This window comes from Catharus ustulatus, chromosome 5 (genome assembly GCF_009819885.2).
Source record: "Catharus ustulatus isolate bCatUst1 chromosome 5, bCatUst1.pri.v2, whole genome shotgun sequence".
In the NCBI taxonomy this organism is placed as follows: Eukaryota; Metazoa; Chordata; class Aves; order Passeriformes; family Turdidae; genus Catharus; species Catharus ustulatus.
The window spans coordinates 45856579-45878425 of record NC_046225.1 but is presented as its reverse complement, the minus strand read 5'-3'; the positions used below and the strand labels follow the sequence as shown (position 1 = coordinate 45878425).

Sequence of the window (21847 nt, the reverse complement as noted above, 5' to 3'; positions counted from 1 at the left end):
TGCTCAAGCAGAGCTTAATTAAAATTTTACAATGAAAATTTCAGATGTCTTTGAACATTTTGGTCTAATTTTGAACATTCTTAAAATAAAAATTATTAATATATTACAATTAGTAGAAGTGCAATGTTTCAAGATGCAGATATTACTTATGGACTTAGCACATTTGAAGTATCTTCTTGAATTGTGTGCATAAGCAATAACATCCTGTTCTGGAAATTTGTAGTCATCTTGCCCTGAGTTAAGTAATGTTGAAAACTCCAACCTTATTTGACCATCTGTAAAGTGTGTTGAAGTTTGTGTTTCCTGCTGTTGTGATCTGTGGCTCTCATGATTCTCACCTGCTTCAGAGTGGCATTCAGGCTTGCCTCTGCTTCAGAATAGATGTTGTGCGCACTAGTAACCGTTCCATTTTGTTTATACAGTTTCAAATAAACAATCAAAAGAATGGCTTAAGAGCTTTCTAGATTAGTGAAATTGTTTTATTGTTATGCACTTGTTCACATTTGTAAGTTATAATGAGACAACAAAAGACTGAGAGTGTCTGAGGCTTTGCCTCTGAGATGTTTCTCTGCTAAACTATTAAGCAATATGACACTAAAGAGGGAGTTAATGTCTTATCTAAATGCAGAGAAAGATAAACCAGTCCAACTGCTTCAGTTTGTGTCAAATAACCTGTGAATTGTCTGCAATTGCAATGAATGGTTTCTGGATCTTACAGTTTTCATTTTATACAATCCTTTGCTACCAAGATACAGATTACTTTAAAATATTGGGGAATGAGTATTTCCATAACTGTCCAGAATTTGCATCCTACTTGATGTCTTGTCCTTTAAAGCACCTTGAACGTTCTTTCATTTATTTTAAAATCCAGAATGCACAAAGAAAAATCCTACACATTTTTGCTGCAGGTGAGTGTATTGGCACAGTACAGATTGTGATATGCAGATTTGTACGTCAGTACCTTGTTTAGTTTTTTGAATTTGAAAGTTGTAGTTCATAGATGTACCTTTGTGGCTTTCTGAGGTATCCACATCTGCTGCTTTCCTTGACAATGGCGATACAGATGCTGCTATCACCATGGGAATGGTGCTCCTGAATGAAGCTGCTACCTCCAAAGGGGATGTTGGAAAAAGGAGAAGTAAGTTTTACTTTTTAGCTAAGGTAATGCTTCGACAATTGAAGACACTGCAAAATTACAAGTGAATATCTGATTAAGTTTTCAGAAGGTCTCTACCTTAAACCAATGTTTACCTTTAGTTGTTTGGAAAAGAGGATAGCATAAATATTCTTGTTGATAAAACTTCATTCACATAAAGTAGTAACTGTAAAAATATACTTTAAGCATTATCAGCCAAGCTAGAGTTTGACACAGTATTTCTACTACATTGCATAAATGTTTTTTAGCTCTTGGATTGTATCAGCAGTCAGTGATACAAAGAACAAGAGTTTCAAAACACTGTTTTCAAAATGAATTTAGGTATTAAAAATTACAACATCCAAAAGAGTGTAAAAATTCTTTTCTTTGCTACTCTTACCAGTATCATGTCTCCCAAGGAAGGTGGAAACCCACCAGTAGGTATAATACAGAACATATCCTAATCTGTAATGTCTAAAGATATTCAGATTGAAGTGCAATTTTTATATTTTTCTCAATTTTGTTGTTACTCAAAGTATTTTAGAAATTTTTTTTGTCAATGAATCACATAAACACACAATATGAAAGTGTTTTATCCAGAATCAAACTTCCTCACTGTTATATCAAACAAGGTTTTACCGAGTATGACATAGGTTGGAACAAATATGCCCATCTGCCTTTGCACCTTTCATATCCCCTAACTTATTTTTCTCATATAAGCCATTGAAGGTCTTTGGAAGATACCAGATTTCCTACCCTATTTTCTTAAAAAGCATTCTAGAACCCTTCATAATATCTGGTTGAATGGCTAGTGGTGTCAAAGGATACAGTGACATAAGTTTAATTGGAATATGATCCTAGATCTGGGCCTGTGAACACAGGCACAGTGAAATATCAGTGGACTGCAGTAAAAATTCAGGCTCTTTGTTCTTTGTGGCCATTATGTGAATGTTTTCTGTACATCTACCTTGTGCTGTTCATCATGCTTCCAATTTATTCATTCATGCTTGGAAATCATGTTTGTGAGTGGTGATTTCTTTATAATGAAGTGTGTTTATTAGGTTTGTACATGGCTAGTTTTCTCAAAATAACTATAGAAATTTTATATTCCAGTTGACATGTGTCACTTTCCACATGGTCAGTTTTAATGAAAAAATGCATCATTGTCAGTTTTCTTGGCTTCATGTTTTCTCATCCTTCACTCAAAGGCAGCACACTTTTGAAGCATGAATATTGCAATTAAATAGCAAAGGGTTGGCTAAAGTATAAGAACTTTTTAAAATCAATGCAGCCCACTAGAATCAAACATTATCTAATGTAGATGAGCTGCATCTCAGTTTGTAGCATTTCCCCTTTTTGAAAAAAAATATTTTATGCAATAGAGTGGGCTATCACACTCAAGAAAGTTTTATGCTATTATTCCACAGGATGCCAAAAGATGTTCCAAATATTGTTTGTTAATTTAAGCATTTAGTTTATTAGTTCATTCCTTGTCTGAGATGCAAAGCACTTTCACCGGGAAGGTATCAGAAGATCTACATCATTGTTACTCACCTTCAGAACCTGAATTTATATTGCTAGTGAGCTAAGAGTAAAAAGTGATTTGGTTGCCAGCCACATAACTCAGAAAAATTTTTAACCATTAATAAATAGATAAAGTAGTTACTAAGCTGCCTTTACTGCTACTTCAGCCATAGATGGTTGGCTAGAGAAAACATGATTCCATTAGTCAAGGGACATTTTTCTAAATACAATTTTTTTTCCAAAATGAACAAGCAAATACCTGAAATAACATTATATTTGATATGTATAATTTAATAGGTTATTAAATCTATTATCAGCAGTAAGGTGTTTGCATCCACATGCATTTGACTTTCAAATTTCTGCTTTTTTCTTGGAAAATACATTTGCCCTGACAGGTTATTTTTTTCCTAATAACCATAAATACTATTTCCATATCTGTTTGAAATCCTGTCAGAAGATACTGGGCTTCAACAGTCTAGGCAGTAACATTTTGTATTTAACTGTGTCAAAATTCTCTATAAATGATTGACATAAATAATATTCTTTGTAGGGATTGCAGTGGTAAATCTTTTATGTGCTAATAAACAAATTTGTTTATTTTTTCCAGTAATATGTCTGGTAGGCCTTGGTCTTGTGGTCTTTTTCTTCAGCTTCCTGCTGTCGATATTTCGCTCCAAATACCATGGCTATCCATACAGGTAATCTGTCTTTAAATTCTCATCCAATACACTGTAATAGCTTTGTAGAAGTTTAAGAATTGCTTTCAGCTGAACAATCTTTAGTCTTTGCCACTGAAGTCAATGAAGGTGGTAGAAACAGGAAGAATGGTGATAAATTTAAGCAAACCAAAAAGGTCTGGAATGCAACTGTTGTTAGCGTGACTGTTAAAGCAGACCAGTGAAAAGGGTTTGAGCACAGATGCACAACAAAAGCAGTGCCCCCTGAAAAATGCAAAAAGAAAACATGCTTTAGTTCGTAAGGCTTTATTAGATACTTATTTTTGTATAACTAAGATTTACATTCGACAGGACACAAAACAACAAAGCACTGTACAGTGCTAAGATTTTACTTCACTAAAAGTACCCTTTTCTTTTGCCAGCCACACCATGGAGAGAAAGGATCATAGGTTTTCTGAATTATACATACACCTGTCAGTTAAACAGTTGCAAATTTTCTGACAAGTGAAAAAATAGATTTCTCTGATTAAGTCACATTATTAGTACAACAGACAGTTTTGTATTCTGCGTTATATTCCACTAAAAAGGATTCAGCCTTGCAAAGCCAACTTAGATGTAACATTTCAGCTATTACCTTACAATTTTTCTATTAGTTCTTGCTCTAAGACTTCAGAACTATTTTCATTTTTTCAGAGATTGGTCTCTTTAAGCTGTTTAATTGACATTTAGGTTGCTTCAGATTAGTTTTATTATTTAATAACACTATACTGAAGACAAAGAAATTGTTCCTGTTGCAATATGTGCACAAGGTATGCTCCTGCTTTTTAGTAATTTCTGCTATGGAAAGATGTCTGTAAAGGGCCAAGTAGCATCATACTGCAAAATTTCATCAGTATGAAAATAATAGTTTGCCATTTGGGATAGACTGTCCTGCCTCTCAGCACCCTCTCTGGAGATTACTTCTAGCATGATGGACTTGGGGTGAAAGGGAGGATATAATTTTCCTAAGAGTAAGGTATTCTTACCTTCCATTAACTGCATAAGTCTTAAACTTTAAAGAAGCAGGAATTATGAATATAGTCTGCAGCTCAAAGCTCACTTGAGTAGCATTGCTAAAGCTTGGCAACCCATGGTCTGAGCTCCCATCGCTTTTCTCATAACAAGTTTATTAATTGGAGAAGGCAGTGGTGATGGCATGTTCCTTGCCATGCAATTTATCAGTTACTAAAGAGAACCTGACAGCTGTACTAGTTTCATTTTTTGTTCATCTTACCTATTAACAACATACTTGCATATCTGTACCAGGCCTTACATTGCCTTTCTGAATGTTTGCAGTAGGGGTTTTTGACTGCTGTCTGATACCTAGGATGTCTGATGCTGAGCAGCATTGTGAGCATTAGTATGCTCTGTGAGTTTGCATGCCAACACATGCAGTACATGCACAAACCATTGGTGTTAGTGCAAACTTAATCATTGAGTATATCTTGTCGTATCAGGTATTATAAGCTTTGGGAATCTTATTGTAAATAATGTAGCGCTTTTTGCTCTTTTCTTGCTAATCTGTTCACTGTAAATACTAGGTGGAGTGGATTTCTTTATTTTATTCTCCCCACAATTAATCTATAATTTATTGAAATATCAGATATCTTTTAATGCGAGTGTCTAGCAGAAGTTGGAGGCCTATGCAGATTTCCTACTTCTCTTTTGTTATCTAAGCGAAGAATAAAGGACAGCAAGATCTGGGGCTTGAGGGAAGAATTCTATTAAAATTTTGATTTTAAAAAAAAAATGTTTGATAGGTTATGCATATCAAAAGTAAGTGTACCTGTTAGTATGGTGAAGCTGGTCAAAAAATAAATAAATCCAGAAAAATGCTGAAAATAATAATTCATCACAATCCTGATAAAATTAAGTAGTGCCCCACATCATGTTGTCACTGTGAAGAAATTATTAGATCCATAAACCAAATTCTGTCTTAAGGAGCTAACTAGACTCAATACTACAACTTACAAATCAATTTCTTACAAGAAATGAACAGTGTGTATAAATAAGTACATAGGAAACATTTAATAGCTGGCTAACTGTTATGTTGTTTTTGTTTGGGTTTTTTAAATAATATTACTACTTCTGCAAGATTAAGCAAGATCTGTTGGGCTTAGTTGGTCTGTCCTAGATTATTCCAAGTTTTCATAGTAATAAGTTAATCAGTCAATCTTAAATCCTCACTTAATGCAGAATTATTGGAAACTATTACTAGAGCTGATTCTTTTGCTTGGCTATTATCCAATTCCATTTACAGTAATTTCACGCATATAAGGCACACCCTTTTGACTAAAATTTCGGTCCGAACCCAGAAGTGCGCCTTATAGTCTGGTGCGCCTTATATAATGTACAAAGTTGCAAAATTTGCCAACCCAGAAGTGCGAACCGGGAGAACCATAGGGGAAGCCGGTGGTGCCGCGGCGCCGCCAAGCGGTTTGGGCTCCCAGCATCGTGGCACGGCATGGGTGCCTGACACCGCCGCGCGGCAGAGTTGCCCAACAACGTGGGGTAGAATGGGCTTCTGGCATCTCGGCGCGGCTCGGGCATCCGGCACAGCGGCGGGGCGCGGGTGCCCAGCACCATGGCGTGACACGGGCGCCCAGCATCCCGGTGTGGCACAGGCACTCAGCACCACGTTGTGGCACGGGCTCCTGGCACAGCAGCACGGCTCGTGTGCCCAGCACCGCCGTGTGGCTCGGGCACCTGGCACCAGTGGCAGCCCCGAGCAGCGCCAAGCCCGCCCGACCATGAACCAAGCCAGTAAACTCCACGATCGCAGATTCCGTTACTATTTTGTTACTTTGTTGCATGCGGCATGGATCCTCGCTGCAAAAAAAAAGTGCGCCTTATAGTCTGGTGCACCTTATATAATGTACAAAGTTGCGAAATTTGCCTACTCCCAGAGGTGCACCTTATAATCTGGTGCGCCTTATAGTCCTGAAATTACTGTACTAGTTTCATAAACATGTAATTCACTTATTGGATCCTTTCCAGTGTTAAATCTTTCATGTTTCTGTTGGTCTTTTGGGTAGCTCTGACCCCATTTTCTGTTATTTTAAATAAGCATACTGTTGGATTCCTTGACATGTCAGTGGTTTCATCGTGTCATCTTCATCACAATCCTGCAGAGGTTTTTAGAGAAACCTCTTTGTGTTTTGTGGGTAGTTCTTACAAATTTTAATGAACATGCAAAACACTAAGGAGGATCAAGTAATAAACTGTTATTTTCTCTTTCCCCTTTCAATTTAGTATCCTGCATTTTGACTTCAGTCATATATGCTAAAATACATTAATCTTCTTGTCTGAATTCCCTAAGATCTTCCAAGAAGTTCCATGCCTCATCAATTGATCCCAGTGCAGATATATCTTAAGATGTGAAATATGTCTATCCTTTTCCTTTCACTGGTTGTAGATTTCACCTTGAAACTATCAGTCTTTATGTGATGAATTGTCCTCGTGCTAGTAAAGCTTTGCCTTTAACAATACTAACAACAATGCATACTAATGATCTGTCAGGAAAAACGTACCATTATGTTGGCCTGCCTAAAGCAACAGTTAAAAGAAAACGGAAATTGCTTTAATGCTATATGAATGACCTCAGGCATCAACTTCAACTATCCTACTTAAAAAAATAAAGAAATTCTAATATCCTAAATTGTTTCTGTTCTCTGGCACCAAACAACGAAGTCAGTCCTTTGTGAAACATCATGCATTGGTAAAAAGTGAAACAGTAACACAACCTGCTGTGCATCCTCTTCTCTGCAGTGACCTCCATGTAGTGAAGATAAATCAAAGCAGAGATTGATAAATATAAAGCCAGAGTTAAAAACTGGAGAAAGACCATTATTTCTTTTTCTAATGTGGTCTGTAAAGTGCTCTTTAGAGGGCACGTATATAGGGAGGGACAGTAATTTTGACAGACTCTTTTTTATCCGCTTCAGACATTTCCAATTCTGATTTGATTATTTCACAGGATTTTCTTCATGAAGGCTAGTGTTGGGCAAAAAATTGTTTGATTAGCATGCTGGTAAAACACTCTTCTACAGTGTAGCATTGAAATGGGAAAGGTGATGCAAAGTGGGGGTTGTCATGAAGGTTATTCAATGAGTGAAGGCAATCATGATGGATGAGCTCACATGCAGCAAATCTCTGTGCTAGAGCCATTTTTGCCATGGCAGGACTGTTTCATGGCTGTACTAATCCGCCTTTTATATGGGAACAAGATGAAATTTTTCATTTTCCTAAAACTTTCACTTTAATTGATATCATTAACTATTGAGAGATTATGTAATAATTTTATTTTATACTGTTGAGCATTTTATCTATATAATTCCCTCTGGATAGGAAAAGTGTGTTGATAGATCTTAGACAATGTGTTTTTGGAAACCTCACCTTAGTATTTAAAGTGAATAAATTATATATTAGATATCAGATACGCAGTAACTGAGCAGTAAAATGTCACTACATCAACACAGAATTTCGTCTGTCAACTCATACACATGGGAGTGACACAGAGACTATTCTTTACTATCAACCAAAACCATGAACTCTAAGTTGACTTTGCTAGTCAGGAAAGAGCTTGGATCTGTGGAAGCCAACCCTTAGGTAGTTTCAGCCCAAAAAGCGCACAGAATATGAAAAAGAATGAGAAAGGATGTGAAGAACAGAAGATACTAATACACAAGCACACTATTGTATTACTGGGAATTTTAAGCATGTAAATATTTGTAACACTGCTTCAAAAGGATACAGAGAAAAGTTTTATCCACGTTTTACTGATACTAAAAAAATTCTTGCTTTTTCTTTTTTAGCTTTGGCTGCCACTAATTAACTGTCCTATATTGTTTTTTCTGCTTTGTTTTCTGAATGAAACTTCTATCTACCACAGTTCCATTACTCTTAACACTTTAAATTGTTCTTTCAAGCCTACGTTTTATCATTTGTTGTTTTAATCTCAGTTTAAATGAAATGAACACCTGAAAATGCTGTTTTCGTAATTTTTCATTAAGTAGCTTTTGAATTTTTTTAGAACCTGCCCTGCAGTTGAATGTTTAATTATCCAATTATTCTTCATAGCCATTATATTTCAGTATTATTTACAAGAGTAATGTGATTTTTTAAAGTTAAATCATAAAAAATAATCAGCCTTCTGAACTTTATATTGTTGGAGTGGAAAATACATATTCTTTATTGGCTAGGAGAGAAAGTGAACTAAACTGTGCAAAGCATGATAAATAAAAGATGCCTTATTTTCATCAAACACCCATAAATGTTAAGTCAGACATAAAGTATTCATTTATTGCTTGGGGAAGGACAGTCAATGCAACAGGACACACAAATTGCAAGATGCCCCAGAGCTTGAAAAATCCTCACATTCACTGTATACACATCTACCCTTGTTGTAAGTAAATTAGTTTCAGTAAAGAAATCCTGTATAACATTGAAATTGAAATTAAATGCAAGTGAATAAAATAGAATAGTTATTTCTTGGAAATATACTGGAAAAATATTAGTAGGTAGAACAAATAGTGTTTACAGATACATGAAATTAAATTTATTAATAAACATGAGCACTACTAACAACTTTTTACATGCACAATTAAATTGATTCAACTTAAGTTTATGAATTGGTAAACCTCCTTCTGATAAATACCAGGATTTGCAATTGATCTATAGTGCCCAGAAAAATTGTCTACTTTCTTTAAAACAGGAGAAAAAAGGATTATTTTAAAAGACAGGAAAACAATAATATACAGTTGTCAAAACAAAGCCTTTGCATTTAGTATTTTCTATGCTACTAGTGTCCCTGTGGCTAAATATTATTTTGGTCGGGAAAGAAGCTGTCCATGGAAATGGAAGGCAACACAGAGTCTCCCTTCTGTTCATCTAAACAATCTAACAGCATGCTGAATTCATAAAAATTCACAAACCTCCATATTCTTCTCTCTAGGAAGTGTCGATAGCAGTGCTGGTTTCTAATCTTAAAACACAGGAGGTGTGAATTCTAGGTGTCTGGACCTGTAGCAGGTCTCTTAGGAGGGATGTGCTTCTTATTGTGGCAAACAGTTTGGATGCTCTTCTCCCAGCAGGACCTTCCTTCTGTGATTTTCACTATTAAAAATGCCTCTTCTTGTCTGTATGCCTTCCCTGCCTTACATTTTGCCATTTACTTTTACGTGTTTCTATCCATTCTCATCTAGTTTATGTCTGGAGGGGACACAGTTTATCCAGGCTTTCCTGTTCTGCTTCACTGTCTTTTGCAAAAGGGAACATGTTTTCTTTTGTGGGATATATCTGTCTGCAGATCTATCCCAACAGATGCTGTCCAGTTTGCTACTCTTGATTTCTGAGAAAGTGCTCACCCGCCATCTCTTTCTTTGTGGCTACTCTGTGGTTTTTTTCATGGTATTTTGGCTTTTTGTAGTCTATAGAGTCAAAGAATGGCTGGGGTTGGAGTGACTCCTGGAGATGGTAGGTTCACTTATAGCAAGTTGAACAAGATCACTTCCAGGCAGGTTTTTTGACAGAAGGAGCCTCCACAGCCTGTTCCACTGCTCTCTCACCCTTGAAATAAGAAAGTTTGTCCTCATATTCAGATGGAACTTGATGTGTATAAGCTTTCTACCCTAGGGTTTTTCTTTGCTTAAATTTTCCCTTTCTCACACTTGTTTTAGAAGTTTCAGTGTTTCTCTTATCTATATTCTGTATCATGTCTCTTAACTGCTAAAGGTGCAGTTCCTTTACAGACAAAAAAAGTAAAGATCAACAGCTGTGGTAGTAGCATGTTGATCCAACTGCTATATTTGTATTTCTTTGCTGTTACATCAAGTCTTTTATGCCTCTTAAGCCTATCAATGCTACCTCTCTGATTATTTAAATCTTCAGCCCTTCCCACTCTTCTCTCCAGACTTTTTCACTACTATTAGTCCTCTCTCTTCTCCTCTCAGATCCTTTCCTATACATGGTCTTACACATCTAGAGCTGGGTTATGTTTTTATGTTTTTAGAATGCTCAGCATTCTCTTACTTTCCCCTTCAGCCTTCTACAATTCATCTCTTCATGAAGTTGTTCTTGATAGCTTTCTCTATTGTTAATCCCTTCACCCTCCAGCACCCAGCCACTTGCCATCTGCCTTGGTTTAGATGTCTTGCCTAACAAGGTTTTTGAAGCAGTAAACATCTTTATACTGATAAAGTCTTTTAAGCTTGTGGCACTTGTATTTATGTTTTGTAATGATTAATTAATTAATGTCATGAATGGAACTGATGAAATTACTACAACCTGTGTGCTAGTGCACACGTTATATCTAGGTATTGAAAGACCTATCAGGCAAAGCTAGAGGCAGTACTTCCATTCAGTAGTTCCTTGCTTGTGTGTACAGTTAGTCCATAGTCATGCACAAGTCTCTCTCTCTCTGTGTTCCCATTTACCAGTCTGTGGGACTTGGTAAAGTACTTAGAAAGGTGTAACACACAATATATATATCTACATTTTAGAAATACAGAGTTTCCTTCCAGGTGTAAACAAACAGTGGTATCATTGGAAACTTCCTAATTTATTAAAAAACTAAGAATTTAAGAGTCTGCAGCCCTACAGAGCCTTGCCAATTTCTCTATACTCTCCCAGCTCTGGAACCACTTCAGCAGTAAAAGATGATTTTAAATAAACCTGAAACATCCCCTGGGAGAAATTTCTCACTTCAAGTAGTAAAAGCAGATGCATAACTTGATTAAAGAGAACAGATGTTTGAAGAGTGTTTTGCTTTTTAATTTTTTAAATAGGCAAATTTAAGTTTCAATCACTTATGTTTTATTTGATAACTTTCATGGTTGCTTAGTAATCACTAAATGGAATATAAAAACTTAAGAGATTGTTACACAAATGTCAAATGACTTTTCAAATTCATGTTTTGAAGTTCTTATTTTTTTCAAATAATTTTGCTGCTATGTTTTATATGCATTTTTCAGCATTTAATCATGTTTTCTTTCTTTTCAGCTTCTTAATTAAATGAATTCAAGCGGGATTCATTTAGAGCTGCTTACCATGAAGATAAGCTATGACTGCTATATTCAGCCCACCAATGTTACATGTATTCAAGAATCTTTTGTTGGTTCATCTGTTTTTGTGATAATTTATATAGTACGGTGATAGAGAAATGAATGCAGTTTTATGCAATGAATGTGTAATTTGTAGAAAAGTATAGTAAATATCTCATTGGGAAGTGCTAAAATTTTATGAATGTTGTGTGCTCAAGAATTTAAATAAATTTCAGTATCATGGACTTCTGTTTAAGTCTTTCTTATTAACGGTACTACATGGATCCAAAGTGTATTTCTGAGATTTTTTCACCTGAAGTTTGTTTTGAGATGTGTTTTTGAACTGAACAAAATAACATCAGTTCTTTATCTACTATTAAGAGATATACCCTGGTGGAAACTATCATTAAATGACTACACTTTACCCTCACTTTGCTTTGTAACAGGGCATTTGTATAGAGTCTCTTAGAACCTCTGATGTGCTGAACCATTAGCATAAAATTGTATTCTACACATTTTCATCTTGGAGTTCTATTCCTGACTCAGCAGTGTGTAGAATACATACATTACAGGTTCATCTCTCTCTTATGCAAAAGGATACAATTCATAATGGAATTCATTGTGGAATCTTGAAGGCAAGAAGGCTTATATCAGTCAGAATTCAGATCCTTTTAAGTTGGGTCTGTGGTGACAAAATGGGAGGGTGGGGGGCAACAATATTTCATAGCCCAAAAACTATTCTCTGAAGTAGCAACAGGAGGAAGGTGTTACCCTGAATGATGCTTGTAACATGGTATAGCTGAGTCTATTGGAACTGGAGTTACAGTAGTTGCCAGTTTTATGTGTCCACCGAGCTTTGTACAAAATTTATACAGGAATTAGTAATGCCTTTTAAAATGCCATTTTTTAGATACTCACATCTCACACTGTGTGAATTACTCATAAATCCTTGTATACACCAACACAGTATATTGTCAGTGACTCAGGAAACAAGAATCATAACAAGATACTCTACCTCAGTCCTACTTCTTTTCCTCTTTACTGGTAGTTTCCCAACTGGCACTTTTCCAAGTACCAATTCACTGTCTGTAGCATTAGGAATTTCTTCATTTATAATACAAAAATGTCTCTAAATATGTTGATAAGATTGGCCAGACTTTGCAAAACTCACTTCATCTAATGCTTTTACCCATTTCTTCTGCAGAAATACTGGTATGTTAAGAACTGGGAGTCATTTTTGGACAAAAAAGAAAGAGGAAAGACAGGTTATATCATATACAAAAACAGAGCAAGACCTACTAGTTGCCCTAGAATGATGTAGAGCAATATTGAAATTAGAAGCCAAGTAAAAACTGAAACTCAAAACACCTGATTCAGACTGATGTGGGCTATGAAGGGGGTTGCAGCCTTTTCAGAGGTGCTTCAGCTGTTGTTCAGGAAGGCAGATTAGCTTGCCCATGATTCCAATTGACCAGCGCCTGCCAGTGCAAGGAAGCAAGGACAGAAGTTGCAAGAGCTTTATGTCAGTGCTAGAAGCTTGAGAAAGAGATAGAAAAATTAAACTGTATGGCATTGAACAACAGCCCTGGTATAACAAGCATTCAAAGCCCTAGTAGGAAAGTAAACAAATCAGTAGGACAGTTATCAGGCTCATGACTTATGGATGGCACAGCCACGTATGCAGGTGACAAAGTGGGGCTGTATCAGAAAGAGTGCAACAGCATGGACATCTTACAGGAAAAACAGTGGAAAGTGGGAGAAGAAAAACTGCAAGTTTCAGACAGGAACTAATAGTGAGAGATCTCAAGACCTCATGCTAATGAGGCTAAATATTTCAGCTTATGGTGAAGTAAAGCATTCCAGTGACACATGACTTCTGCAACAACTAATAGATCTCAAGTAGTATCCAAATCAAAAGCAGAAGCTTGAGTAGTACATGGAAGCTAACATAATATGTAAGAGGTATTAATGAGATAGATACTCCATAACAGCAACCACAGTACAGTAGGGTAAATGTTGTTGCAAGACAGGACAATCACAGTTAAATCTGAAATAAGTTGGTGTATATTAGAAATAAAGGCAGCTAATAACACAAACAAACCTACATGCCCCCCCTCCCCCAAACAACAGCAATAGGCAAAAAACAAGACACCTACAAACAGCCTGGTAGATGTTTAATACTTCATTAGAAGCACAAATAAAATATGTGCCTCAATTAAAAAAGAAATAAAAACATAGCAGCACACAGGTTAAGTGTAAAACAACAGGTTCAAAAAAAAATAATCTGAAAATTATGCTTATCATGGTAGCATAGTAGCACAGACTTCTTAAAGTAAACCCAAAGCAGGGAACTAGTCAGAGTTGATGACAAAGGTATAAGAAGAGGTACCCATTCATAAAGACTGACAGAGAAGCCAAATTCTCTGCAGGAGCTAGGCCAGAAGATTTAGGTCAACATGGTCTGGCACATACTGTGTAATTCTTTTAAATAGATAAGTTAGTTGCTGTTAAGATCTTGAGACCAAATGGCATTTATCAAAGGGCTCTGAAAGAAATCATATGTGAGATTGTAGAACTGCTGAGAAAGGTGCTTTCACCTATCATTACAGATTGCCTCTGTGTCAGAGGACTGACAGATTGCCAACACAGCTGTCACCTATAAAAAGGAGAGTCTAGAGGGAAAGCTAAGCTACAGACCCGTGAACAGTTTCCAATCCTGATGGGATGGTTGAGTTGGCAATAAAAAGTAAGCTTACTGAGAGAAAGGATAAACATAGTCATCTGAAAAAGGTGTAGGACTTGTATAAAGGAGAATTTAAGTTCACAAAATGTGTAGATGGCTAATATAATGTGTAAAAAAGCCCCAGGATAAAAATTTCTTGATAAGGATTTATTAAAGAACCTGATAGGGAATTGGAAGAGATGTCCTTCTCATGACTTGAAAACCAATTAAAAGATACCAAGAGAAGGATAGGGCTTAATGGTCACTTTTTGCAACAGTAAAGTCAGAAATACAACCTTCCTGAAAGCTGGTACTGGGACTACTTGAATACATCTTCATCAGTGATGTGCAGAAAATGCATGTGCAGTGCAACCTGCACCAGAGATAAACTCATGGTACTGTGCTGATAGGGAGGAGAAAAGTCCACTGAAACTTTGATGGGTAAGACTGGGATGCTTTGATGGGTAAAAACTTGGGAATGCATCTAATGAAAAAAAGAAATTATACTTTGTTTAGTTAACACTCAGGAAAAAGACATAGTCGTAACTAAACATATTTTAGCAGAGTTTTCAGTGTACACTAACAGCCAAAGAAGATGTTTGATGTCATCAGCTTGGATAACAGGAGGGGACAGCACCACAACTACACAAAATCTCTATGGATTACTATTGAGTTCTGTACATAATTCTGATCTACACATCCCAAAGTCAGAGCAGTTCAAGCTACATGTGTAGATAAGCAAGCAGTGTCTCTTAAAAGAACTCAGATTCTAAATAAGCAGGAGAATGGTACTAAAAAACTTAAAGGTACTTTTCACTAGTGTTTGCAGCAGTGGACACCCAAAAACTTTTATTAAAAGAAATCCCTACTTGAGGATCAAAGTATAGGAGATTCATGGAAGCAAAACCCTGCAATTGAAGTTGCAAAGAAAATGAAAAAAATCACTATTATTTTTTGAATTAAATTTAACTCCAGATACTCTTCAGAAAAGCCAAATAAATCTCTCTCCACAGTGATGTTGAGTGACATTAACAAGGTTCAGTGTCATGTTAAGGACCTAGAAATGACCTCCACATGATAGCAGGTATCTCATCAGGCAGAGTCACACACAAATTCAGGACCTCATTGTTAAATGATTTAAGATGTCCTTTGAGAAACTCTGGGAGTTATTCTTCCAGTTCTTTGTAATACATGAACAACTGGGTATTGCTCTCTATGTTTGGTAGTACTGAATAACTATATTCAAGAGAAAAATGTAATATAGATGTATCCTCTAGTGTGGGCTGAAGATTTTATACTCTTTTTGAGCCTTTGGAGGTTTTTTTACTCCCCTATATTTCTGTCCTAGAGGATGTTGACCCCCATATCTTTCATTTCCAGATGCACACACACAAATGTAGAAAGGAATGCCTCATTAGAGGAATGGAGTTATTAATGAGAAGACTTCCTGTTAGAAGATCTCAAATCCAAGAGCAGACATTCCCCATGCTCCATGTATGAACAGGAGTACTGTTTTTCTCTGAAGTGTGGATACACTGAGAGCTGTGCAAGTTCAGAGCGTCTTGTCGTGTGGCAAACCGAACCCTCATCATTCATAAAGATCAGTCAAGCATCTCAAGTCTGAGTTTCTTTGACATTGTCATATGGAGATACAGGAACAGAGCTTTATGGAGTTGTTTTCAATTTTGTTACCTGTGCTAAAAATTTAGCATAGGTATTTGTGCATAAATTCCATGTCCTCCAGTTACTCCAGTTAGCTATGCTACTGTGCGCCAGATAGAAATTTGGTATTGTTTATTCATGTCATCTTCCTTTTTGCAACACAATAAATGCTTCTAAAAAGAAGCATCATCCTGTATTTTCAAGGGATGTTTTCACTGTGCATTAACACAGGTCCGTGTATTTTGAGATTAGTAACCTTCATAACATTAGGCAGTGCTGGTCCCTCTAGAAGTAGTTGAATGAAATAAGGAATATTTTTCTGGTTTGTATTTAGCCTTTCTGCCTTGTGTTTTAAAAATGCATCACAAGTATGCAGAGTAATGAAGAAGCCTTAGAAGTTCCCAAGTTGGAAAGCTTTGTTTTATCTTCTAATAGTTACATTTTTGCTCCAGGAGTCTTACTCTAGAGAGAAAAAAAGCCTCAAGGTAACTCATTACCAAGCACTGCTTCAGGCAAAAACAGTGCAAAATAAGAGTTTATATAGACTGGAGAGCACACACTACCATAAGTGTTTGTTTCCCCTCCAGTAGCACTTGATGCAGGAGTTTCCTTCTTTGGTTTTAAGAATAGAAAACAGGAAGCTTTCCATTGTGTTTAAAAAGATGACAGAGTCCTATTCAGTTTTAGTTTGTATGTTATAGTATATATTTTCATTAGGAATTAAGTAATTTAGCAGAATGAAGGTAAACATTCTGCTAAATTACTCCATTGCTAAGGAAAATATTTAGTTTTTAATTTATTTATCTAATTATTTAGATAAATAAATTTATTTATCGGAAAATATTTTCACTGGTCAAAGCTAGTGGAAGTTACTGTTAGTATTACAAGAAAGTTGTAGCGAGTTTTTGCCTTCAAGAGGGTTATCTACCACCGGTACATCTAATAAATCACCAAATTCTAAGTTTGGACGTGACCATCTATCTGTGTCTATAAAAAGTCTTCCCTAGTCAAGGCATTTGAAGCTAGGAATAATCATACCTGGTGCTGAACAGCCTTTAGCCCTTCCTTTTCTATAATTTCTCACTCTCAGCTGTGTTTAACCAATTCTTTCCTCCACCTTCATCTTGGATAGAGCCATGGAAGGTTGGTGGCCCAAGTCTGATGGCATTTAAAATCCTCATAAGATAATTGCTGTTCAGATGCTCTTTTTTCTCCAGGTTTTTGAATCTCTGTCTTACCACTTTTAATCAAGAGCCACAGAGCTTGACTGGATTGTTCTGTGACTTCTCAGAGAATTTCATAAACTCAGAGGTGTCCAGCCCCAGGCCAAAGCTCCCTGCCCTTGTGCACACATATCCCGTGACTGCATGACCCACATAACCTCTTTTCCTTACCAGCTTCCCTACTGGTCTCCTTCTAAGGTGACACTCTCAGAAGAGGGCTGGGCTAGCTCAATTCCCCTGCACTTTGAAGCAGAATGATCTTTCCTTACCACAGCTTGCACATTATAAAATACCAAGAGCAAGCAAAGCTAAAAATCACCCTCTGCAGTACAGTCACATCAGTCCAGAGACCTTCCTGTAGTTAGCAGACCATTTGTTTCTGGAGGACAAGCTTAAAGCACAGCAGAATAATAGATACAGCTAGGCAAAAATAAAAATTTGCAAATAGGATTTTTCATGCAAACGCTGCAACTACAGTAATTCTACAATTATAAGGCGCACTTCCGGGTGTCGGCAACTTTTCGTTCTTTGTCCATATATAAGCCACACCTGATTATAAGCTGCATGTTACAATACAGAATGTGATAAAAGGTATCTATTCTATCACCATCTGTTGAGGGTGGGGGCAGTGATCCTTATCGCCATGGGAGATATTATCTGCTAATGGGCCATCCATTTAAACCAGGCAGGGCATTGTTCTTTATCTTTTCACAACCCATCCTTCCTCCAGAGAGTCATTTTCTGCTAATGGCCCATTGAGTCCCACTGTGTGACTGATAAAATTACTTCATCCCATTGGAAGTTGCTCCAGCTAGGGGGAAGAGCCCAACATTTCTTACCAAGATAAAAACAGAGGTTTTGGGACACTAAGGGAGCCCTTTCTCCACTGGACTCCAGAGGAAAACCGGATTTCTCCACATCACCACTGGACCTTTAGAGGGAAACTGCACCTTCTACAGGAGCACTGCTTCAGCTGAATCACATCTGTCACTGCAGGATGACTGCAACCATTGTGGAATGGGACTGCTACCAACACCCTGCCTGACAGGGTGTCAGGTTGTACTCTTGACTTTGTCAGGGTTTGGAGTTTGTTTTTTTGTAGTACTGTATTTTTATTTTAATTTCCCTAGTAAAGAACTGTTATTCCTAATTCCCATATTTTTGCCTGAAAGCCCCTTCATTCCAAAATTTTAATAATTTGGAGGGAGGGGGTTTACATTCTCCATTTCAAAGAGAAGCTCCTGCCTTTCTCAGCAGACACTTGTCCTCCAAACTAAAGCAGCAACTTTTGGTTCTTTGTCCGTATATAAGCCGCACCTGATTATAAGCTGCACTTCCAATTCAGACCAAAATTTTAGTCAAAATGGTGTGACTTATATCATGAAATTACTGTGACAAAAAACTTGAATACAGAGAATATGTAGAAAGAGCAGAGTAAGCATTTCCCCAGCACTTCTCATTCAGGGAGAGCATGATATAGTCACAATTCATTGCTTTATAATGCTGCCTCTGTCCTGAAGCCATTTCAAGCTTACCCTCACAGCTCAAGTTATTTAAGAATTTTTATAAATTCTGGGAATTTTAATGAGCATTTTAAATGCCTCAAGTTAAGACATTACTGACAGTAATGGCACAACTTCATCCTATATCCCTCGCCACAGACACATTACAGCAAATCTGAAGGCTGCGTTTTAGTTCACAGAATCAAAACAGTGAAAGTATTCATGCCAGTGCACTATGACAGTGAACAAAGCCACTATAAAATATAATTAAGGCAGACAGATAACACTGAAAAATCTAGCCTCCACAGATCTCAAAACAGGGTTTTTAAACCATTGTCAGGTGAGGTACTTCTTAAGAGGGTCAAGAAAATTAGTCTTATATGGTTACATAGCTAAATATCAAAATATCGTAAGGTCCTAAGACCTCTGTCCCCACAGAAACTCCTGCCAGGAGAAATCAGAATATAATATACCTACAAACAACCTACACCTTTTTTTCCTATGCATCAGGGACATATTGAATGCCTCTAGAGATTGCGTTTATTATAAAATTTAGTTTCACAATAAAACTCTAAAAAACCCCATCACTAAGATGGTTTTTAAAAACTTGATCCCTAAAAGCTCTTCAAAAGAGGTGCATAGTACCACAAGGCATATCACAGTAAGCCAAGGAGTCCACTCCCATGTTAAACCTGTCTTTCCTTAAAATTCCCTAACCTAATGTCTTTATTTCAGCCTTCCTTTCTTGCCAAATCTTCGGTATATTAAATAGCCCTCCAAATTTACTGTTCCTTCAAGAGACTCTCTACTGCTGTAGTGCACAAGTATCAGCACTTGTCTTTCTGAATTGGCTTGGTACTTTCAAGTGTCATTCACACTGAGGGATACCTTGAGAAGTGCATTAACAGACTTTGTTTTCACTTAGTTGTGCTTTCTGGGTCACACTTCCTTTAAACACCTCTTCTGTCTGATTCATTTCAGGAAAACATTAACATTTAATGTCATTACAGGCTTAAGTAGATATTTATCATCCTCCTGAGGGAAGGAATTTCCTTTTTGCAGGCTGCAGTTTTTGTGACATTAATATAAATCAGCACTGAAAGGTGCTCTAGCGTGTCATGTATTAATAAAGACAAAAAACTAGGCAAGATAATAGAGATAAATGAAGATGTGTAACAAAATGGCTTAAAACAGACTAGCTTTCAGCACAATTTTCAGATGGGGCAAGGCAAGCAGCAGTACTCCCAGGAATGTCAGCTATCCAAAAGCAAGAATACTGCTCAGTAGTTAGATTTATAATATTATTATGCCAGTGGATTTATAGATAAATGACAGGTAAAAAATGTACTCTTCATACATACCAGCTCTCAATTATCACAAGCTAGCTGCAATTAAATAATAAGTATATTTATGCAAGCTTTCCTGGAGTCCACTTGCCATTCTTCCCAAACCAATATTTGCATTATGAAGAAATAATGGAATTCAGTCTCCCTATAAACATTACTTACATTCAGATATTCTTTGTGTTTATAATCCTTTATTTAAACTTCCATTGGTTAGTTGCAGACAACAGTATCTGGTATTCAGGCAAGTAACTGATAAGTCTACTCCTAACTAAAAACATAAGTAAAACAAGAAAGCTCTTATGTGTGATGTAAGGAACTGCTGGCATTCAGTGCTCAGTGCTAAAACATGCACAAGGAACCCAACTATACTGTTTTTACAAGACAGAAGACAAAACTAGGTTTTGTGAACTGAGGATAGGAAATGTCTGTGAAGAGCTCATTCAGCAGAAACTCTGTACAGAGAGGATGCTGTGTGTGATTTAACAGAACAATCATAGAAGTAATTTGGCTTGTGGATCTGACATGTAGCCTTCTATGTAATTAGGATTACAGCTTTATGAGATACCAAATAACGAATAATCCTGGCTTATAAATGCAACAATTACATTTTACATTGATCTTTTCTTATGCAAAGTAATTGTCTTCCCACTTAGGAATAATTGATTGGTTTCTAATTTGCTTAGTTTAGGAGACTACTGGGCTGAGTTCTTCGTGCATGCTACCAGTAGGCACATATTTGTGCTAATTATCAGTATCATCTTCAAAGTCCTGATAAAAAGTATCATGGCAAGAACAAGAGCACTTAGTGCTTCTGATAGAGAAATTAAATCAAGCTTACAAGTCTCATAATAGAAAACAACTTTATATTTACAAGTTATGTCTCCTATACTTTCCATTGCAGTTATTAGTTTCAACACAAGACTATAATAGGAAAATAGATCAGGCAACATGAAATTTAAAAACATAGAAATTTCCATTTATAAAAACAAGTTATGAGTTTCCAGTATTTGTAAGCAGATATAAGCTCCAGAAGAGGGTAAAGGTAACTGGAATGTAAATAAATACAGCTGATCAAAACAAAAAAATAGAAAAATCCCAATGCAGCTATATACTGGTTTCCCCCTCCATCTGCACGTTGTTGCATGTCACAGGTGGTGTGATGGAAGGTACAGACACAGCTCCAGGAGTGGAGAACCTGGCTCAGTCCAAGGGTGCTGCACCTCTGCTGGCACAGCATCAGGCAGCAGCCTAGGAGAGGCACAGGGAACCAGGTATCTCCAGAGTGACATTTAAGGCACTCTTAAGAATAAAAAGAGAGAAGATACATACCTAAAACCCAGGTATGTTACAGCTCATCCTGTCCAAGGAGAACACAAGAGACCATATAGTTTTGTGAGATCTAAGAAAATCATCCATTGAGCAAGCATACAGTGGTAAATAGAACTCTATGTTAAATGACTGATATGTTGATCCATTTTCATTGCAGCTCCACATTCTCAGAGTACCTTCATCCTAACTTTAAGGAGAGAATAGAAACACATTAATTTCAGCTATCTCTGATCAAGAAAATCAGGAATCTCAGACAGATGCAGCACTTGAAACGGGTTCACATGTCCTATACAGCAATTCTGACAAGGAGCCTTGTATTTTGTCCTGTCAATTTTCAGCATAACACAAAAAGTTTTGAGTCCACAGGATATACAAGGAGTGCTTTGATAAAGTTATAACAGACATTTACATGCCTTTTCATATGCCCACAATTTTCAGAAAGCAGTGTACCAGTACTATCCCACCACTGGGCTGAAGTCCCTCAGCTCTGCCTGGGACAGCCTCTGCCCTCCAGAAAACCCTCTCCAACAGTGAGGACAGCTTCTGTCACACAACACTACTGCTCATAGACTCCACATCATCCACCTCTCTTAGGCTTCCTTGCTCCCTGCAGAGATTCAGGTGCCTCCTCCTGCTCTTTTATTCCCAG

General features: G+C 36.9%; 1 protein-coding gene across 4 annotated transcripts in view; it reads left to right on the top strand.

Moving 5' to 3' along the window:
• TUSC3 (tumor suppressor candidate 3) overlaps positions 1 to 11659 on the top strand; it is a 137196-nt gene extending 125537 nt beyond the window's left edge. For 3 of the 4 annotated variants that reach the window (XM_033060671.1, XM_033060668.1, XM_033060667.1), the window contains exons 8-10: positions 1064 to 1138; positions 3267 to 3357; positions 11374 to 11659. In XM_033060671.1, the coding sequence (XP_032916562.1) occupies positions 1064 to 1138; positions 3267 to 3357; positions 11374 to 11389 (182 nt within the window). In that variant the 3' untranslated portion in view covers positions 11390 to 11659. Of the gene's footprint in view, positions 1 to 1023; positions 1139 to 3266; positions 3358 to 11373 lie in introns of all 4 variants that reach the window. The other variant, XM_033060669.1, reaches the window with a different exon arrangement.
• The last annotated feature ends 10188 nt before the right edge of the window (positions 11660 to 21847 follow it).